Source organism: Polypterus senegalus, chromosome 4 (genome assembly GCF_016835505.1).
Source record: "Polypterus senegalus isolate Bchr_013 chromosome 4, ASM1683550v1, whole genome shotgun sequence".
Classification (NCBI taxonomy): domain Eukaryota; kingdom Metazoa; phylum Chordata; class Cladistia; order Polypteriformes; family Polypteridae; genus Polypterus; species Polypterus senegalus.
In genome coordinates, this window is record NC_053157.1 from 48,665,438 (window position 1) to 48,671,437 (window position 6,000).

The 6,000-nt window shown below is 38.3% G+C and overlaps 1 protein-coding gene across 1 annotated transcript in view; it reads right to left on the bottom strand.

Annotated features, from left to right (window-relative positions):
• LOC120527318 (kinesin-like protein KIF27) overlaps positions 1 to 5,741 on the bottom strand; it is a 48,055-nt gene extending 42,314 nt beyond the window's left edge. The window contains exons 1-3 of the mRNA XM_039750585.1: positions 5,537 to 5,741; positions 4,616 to 4,728; positions 629 to 1,000 (exon numbers count right to left, since the gene is read on the bottom strand). Coding sequence (XP_039606519.1) covers positions 629 to 926 — 298 coding nt within the window. The 5' untranslated portion in view covers positions 927 to 1,000; positions 4,616 to 4,728; positions 5,537 to 5,741. The remainder of the gene's footprint in view (positions 1 to 628; positions 1,001 to 4,615; positions 4,729 to 5,536) is intronic.
• Positions 5,742 to 6,000: the final 259 nt, after the last annotated feature.

Below are 6,000 nucleotides of genomic sequence, written 5' to 3' on the forward strand. Positions count from 1 at the left end.
ATTTTGTGGTAAAATGACTTAATATAACATATGTTTCTGGATGACACTGCAGCGCAGTGGATAGCATTTCCACTTAATTGTCTTTCAGTATCTTCTTTTGATTGTCAGTTTGGTGCGTTCAATCTGAAATTTTTTTCATGGTTTCATGACCATGCTACAAAGACTCTGGGTTCTTTCTTTAAGTCAAACAATTATAGTCAAATCAACACTCTTGCTTTCAATGGACTGACTTCTCATCATTTAGGTCATACTCTCTCGTTAATGGCATGTATTTTTTGTTTTTTTTCCTGGGTTAGACACTGGTTTTGAACTGAAGAAGGCATTGAGTAAAAGGATTCTCAGGATTTTTTAAATGTTTATTCACAAGCTATCACCATTTTGTTTCTGTTTGAAAAATGAGTAAATCATGGATAGCATGGTGGTGTAATGGTGTTACCTCCGGACAGATCCAGAGTCTTGAGTTTGAATTCCTTACCCAGTCATTGCCCGTTTTGAGTTTACATGCTCACCCTGTGTCAGTTTGTATTTTCTGCCAAGTACACCAGTCTTCTTTCCTTATCTTCAAAAGCATTTATATTTGGTTATTAATTTCCGATTCTAAATTGTGGGTATATAAATACAGACTTACCAACATATCCTCCTCCTAATGTGTAGGTCTTTCCAGAGCCAGTCTGTCCATATGCAAATACTGTCACATTGTATCCTTCAATAAATGATGAAACCAAGGGCTTGATACAGGTAGCATACACTTCATGCTGTGCCGATTTCTGACCAAACACGAAGTCAAACGTAAAGGCCCTGTCTTTGCCAATGATAACCTGCTGAGAGTTGGGGACGACTCTCACACACACATGTTGATTGTGGAGTATCTCCTTGGGAAGCAGGGGCCTTATTCGCACTGCCACTCGAACTGGAATTTCTTCCATTACAACTGCTCAGAGGTCAAACCGGGCATGAAAGATGTCTTGAGATCCACTCTGAAAACTCTTTGTAACAGACACTACAACAATGAAAAAATGTAATAATAATAGTATTAAAAGAAAATAGACACATCTATTTATATCACAAAACACTGGAAAGTAAAATAATTTTTAGCTTGCTTTTGATCCAGAGATAGGAATTCAAAACATGCAAGGAATTATAAGGATAAAATGTGAAAAAGTCATCTATGATTGAAGACAAGTAGTCTAAAATTCGTAAAGCTCTAAAGAGTGAAAACTACAAAAAATGTCTTCTGTTCACAGTTAAAAATTACAAAATTAATCATGCTTGTGCTGAAAAAAGGCAACTTACTAATTTATAAAAACTCTTTGCTCAAGAAAAAAAAATATCCTAATTTAGACATTCATTTCATCATTTCAGCTTTTGCTTGTCATGGATCCATCATTCTAAACTTGAATTGTGTATCCGCTTGATGTCTCAGTGGGGTTTTCTCTGGCTATTTTGGTTTTCTTTCAAAACCTCAAAAGATTACTTTGATTGATGATTCTAAATTGGTCCCAAGTCCAGGGATGATTCCTGCCCTGCTCCAGTAACCCTACCACAATGAACTGGATTGCACATGTTGGGCATGTTATTTTGTTCTAATCATTTTCTTAACCTACTTTTTTGCTTTTTCTGTTAGACCTAGAACAGACCCTTATTTCACATGCCATATGACATATTGACACGCCCTAGGACAATGTCTAGTCAGAAACTGCAGATGTAAACCTAAAAATCAATGATATGAACGCATAGTACCTGGCAAAATTGTGCACACCCACATAGACATTAAGACTGGCCAGAAATTGATTACTGGGTATCACAAGCTGTAAGGCAGCAGTGTTGACATCTGCACCATCACACAAAGCTACACTTATTTATACGGAGCCAATTCAGAAACATTAAAAATACACCCACGTCTTTGGAAGTGAAAGGAAAACCAGAATAAATGTAAAACTCCACACCAAAAGTGACCAACTCAGGTTTTGAATCCTTGACTCTGGAACTGTAATGCAGTTACATTAATCACTGCACCACCACATCTTCAGAAACCTTACCAGGTGTGAGTACATGTTGCATGGTGTTTTCTGCTTTATTCAAGGCTATTTTGAGTTATAACCTTTACTTATAGTGGAAAAACTATGTTACAAAAATATGTCAGCTTTGCTAAATGAAAGAAAGTTAAAGAGCTAAGTGTACGGTGTTTTTAAGTCATGACTTGAAATAGGCATTGAAAGATCCACAGCATGTTTTACCATCTGCTAACCACATTTTATATTCAGTGTGCGCACACATAAAACCTGTGTCATGCAACAGTGGCATCTTCATTTGTTCTGCCAGTGCAACAGGCACTGAAGTGGAAGTAGTGTATTGGTCTACATCTTTATTATTGCAGCTTTCCTGATTATACAGGATGAACCAAAAAGAAAAACCACATTTCAAAGTTTATTCTACAAAAACTCTACAAGATAAAATAAATTTCATTACGACACAAGAAAGAGTGTACAAAATAGATTTTTTTCATTGCGTTTTAAAAATAATGTCTTCAAGGTGGTGGACATCATTAGCGATACACTATTCGAGACGATTTCTAAACACCCACATGACTCATTCGGCCATTTCAAGGTGAATAGTGCCGATTTCATGGAAAAAAAATGTCCTTGAGAGCTTCAAGGTTTTGAGGTCGGTGTGTGTATACCTTTGACTTGAGACAGCCCCACAAGAAGAAATCGCACAGAGCAAGGTCAGGCGAACACGAAGGCCACCTCACATCACCACACAGGGAGATCAGCTTCCCTGGAAACTTCTCCTGAAAAACCTGCATGGATCTCCAAGCTGTTTGAGCTATTGCTCCATCCTGTTGAGACCAGGCATCCACCAGATCCATTTCTTCCAGTTGGGGCCACAAAAAGTTCTCTAGCGTTTCAATGTAACGTTCTGAAGTGACAGTGACCGTTGCTCCAGCCTCCTCTCAAAAAGTAAGGCCCTAAAGTGCCAAATTCTGCAACAGCGTACCAAACTGTAACACGCTTACTGTGCAAGGGTCACTGATGAAGTTCACGAGGGTTGGTTTCAGCCCAGTAGTGAAAGTTTTGCTCAACTATACTACCATTCAAATGGAAATGTGCCTCGTTGCTGCACATGACGATGACATCGCAATGAACAGTTTGTAGAATGTTCACGCACAATTCTCTACAGCTCTCCAACAGTGTCTCTTTGTGAGCTCCATCATTTTGTATGGATGGACATTAAGGTCCTCATGCAAAATCCTCCTCGAAGACGTGTTGGAAATGCCTAAGGTAAAGCATGTTTGCATGCTGAACATCTAGGAGACTGTAAAATTGATGGCCTTACAGCTTGGTTGTTTTCAGGCGTTTGTATAGTCCGAGGATGGCCTGGAGATTTTCTGTTCAATGTTGCACCTGTCTGTCTAACTTCAGCCACCCACTGAACAACTGTTTTCTGATTTGGGATGTCACCTTTAGGAGGAATGCTGAAATGCGTTCAGAAGGTGCATTGTGTAGTGATGATGGATTTGTTGATTTTGAAGAACACTTCGACAGCAAAAGCACAGTGCACAACGGACCAAAGCAGGTTGCCGACTGAAAACTACAAGGGATCACCTATGAAAGGACCCCCACCAAACCCACTACCTCGCGCAATGATCTTGAGAAATGTGTTACTTCATTTTGGCTCACCCTGTACAATATGCTCAAAAAGTATTTATCTAGTTAACTTATAGAGCACAGAGGACAGAGGCCTGATCAAGGTCAGATCTAACATTGAGTGCATGTTGGCATTCAAACCTTCAGCTTGTTTCTGCTCAAGACCTGAGGTGGTGAAGATAGCCTTTGTCTCCCAGTGAGATTGTAATGCAAAAACAAAAATTCTGCTCAGAAATAATTTAATCAACGAACACTAATAATGTGTGGCATGATAGTACAGTAGTTAGCACTGCTACCTCATAGCTGAAGATGAATGGGTCTGAATATCTTTAAACCAAATGTTGATTTATATGCAGACGTGTCATGTTTATCATGGGCTGCAATTTTTCCCATTAAATAGGTTTGACTTGTTCTATCCCCATCACATTATCTAAATAAAAATCTAACCATACTCTAGTCAACACAGTTACCGGAAGAAATTAAAAACTGGACAGGGCCGCCCAGGGTTAATAATAATATTCAAAGTCGCAGTCAGCAGCAGATAAAGTCACCATTCTGATGACCTAAGCCTACTGGCTCCTCACCCCATCCTAAGCAATCTGCATTATTATAAGTACATGCCAGACAGTTTAAATCCTTTCGCACAATAATGTTGCCATAGTAGACTTTACCCTCGCAAGCCTAAAATTACATATAGCATGTTCTGTAACTGAACAGACAAGTTTAACTCATTTGACCAACGGGAACATTAATTTTGGGGGAACTGAGACACTGTATATCACTTGTGTTCTAACAATACTATCCTGAAATGACCCAATAGCAGCAGGAAGCAGCGTTACTAAATTATGACTTTTAAGCCTCGTCTAAACAAATTCATTATAATGATTCACAAATGGTAAACATGAATTCTCACTGACATTTATTTATGCAAGAAAAAAAGAGGAGAGTAATGGAAGTCTGACACAGACCTGTCTACTGCAGAGGTGGAGTCCTTGTCTTCTTTGAAAATGTGATGCATGGAGCAACAAACTCTTTGCCAGGTGAGCTAACTGGATTGACCTTCACTTCTCATTTCGCAAGCCTAATAATGATGAAATGGCAGAAACTGAGTTATACATCTGTAGAAACGCATCACATAATAGCCAGTCACATCATAAGGTGGATTATCATGGAGCCAAAGATAGGACTTCAGAAATTTTAGATGTGCCCAGTTTTTGGATCTTCTGTTTTAAAAGTACACTCAATAATAAATAAGGAATATCTATTGGAAACATGGGATTGTCCTTCAATGATCAAATACAGCTACATTATCAAATATGACCCTGACCTCAAGACATGTACTATATAGAGCTATAATCTTACACATCCTAAAGCTATCTTACAAATATATTGAATCTACAAAGTACAAGAACAACACTCCTGCCACTCTGCTGATTCTAACAACACTGATGTGAGGCAGTCCACCAATGCTGGATCTCATGTGGTGACCACTTCTTTAACAGAGCACTGCACAGGCGTGCATCTATGAAGAAAATAAAACTTATTTTATATTGTAACCTAATCTGCTATTAACATCGAAAAGTAACTGGAAGGAGTTTAATAACAAATAATACATAAAGAAAGTGAAGAGTGGCCATTATTTGTTTCTTAGCTCCGCAGTTAGGTCACAACACCTAACAAAACTGACATTCGCTGTTCATTACTATTACTATTTATTTACTTTAATGTCAGTAAGTTGTAATATACGTTGATATAATTACCTGTACGTTCAATGTGACACTTGGTATATAACGTAATTTTGGCATTTTTCATTAAGTTTATGCAGACTCATAATACATCATATTTGTATAACAACATGCATTTATTATTTATTTCTTTGTTCTTCTTACCATCGGGATTTTCCAGAAGTCTTCCGCCAAAAGAATTTTTAATAAAAATGGCACTTCTGATTAGACAAAGAACACGAAATTTAAAAAGCCTAGCTTCTTCAAACCAAATGCATGACTTGGAACAAGAATTTCCCTTTCGTAGATGCAACCGCCTTAAATCGTGTCGTTACGGTCGTTCTTCCTTTGGCTCTCATTACTGACAATGTTTCCCTTTATTGCCAGGCAACCGCTGAACGTTGAAAACAGCTTTACTCAAAGAGCGCCGCCTTGGTGCTTTAGCAAGACAAGTACTGTACAGGGAGCTGAAAACAGCTAAAGAAATATGCAGCGCCCTCGTACGGCAGATGGCAAGAATAGCTTCAAGGCATCTGTAAATGCTGCATGGTCATTAAAATTTGCGTTTGAACTGAGGTGAGTTTTCCAGTAATCATATTTTTAACACCCTCCACATTTCAATTCGACAT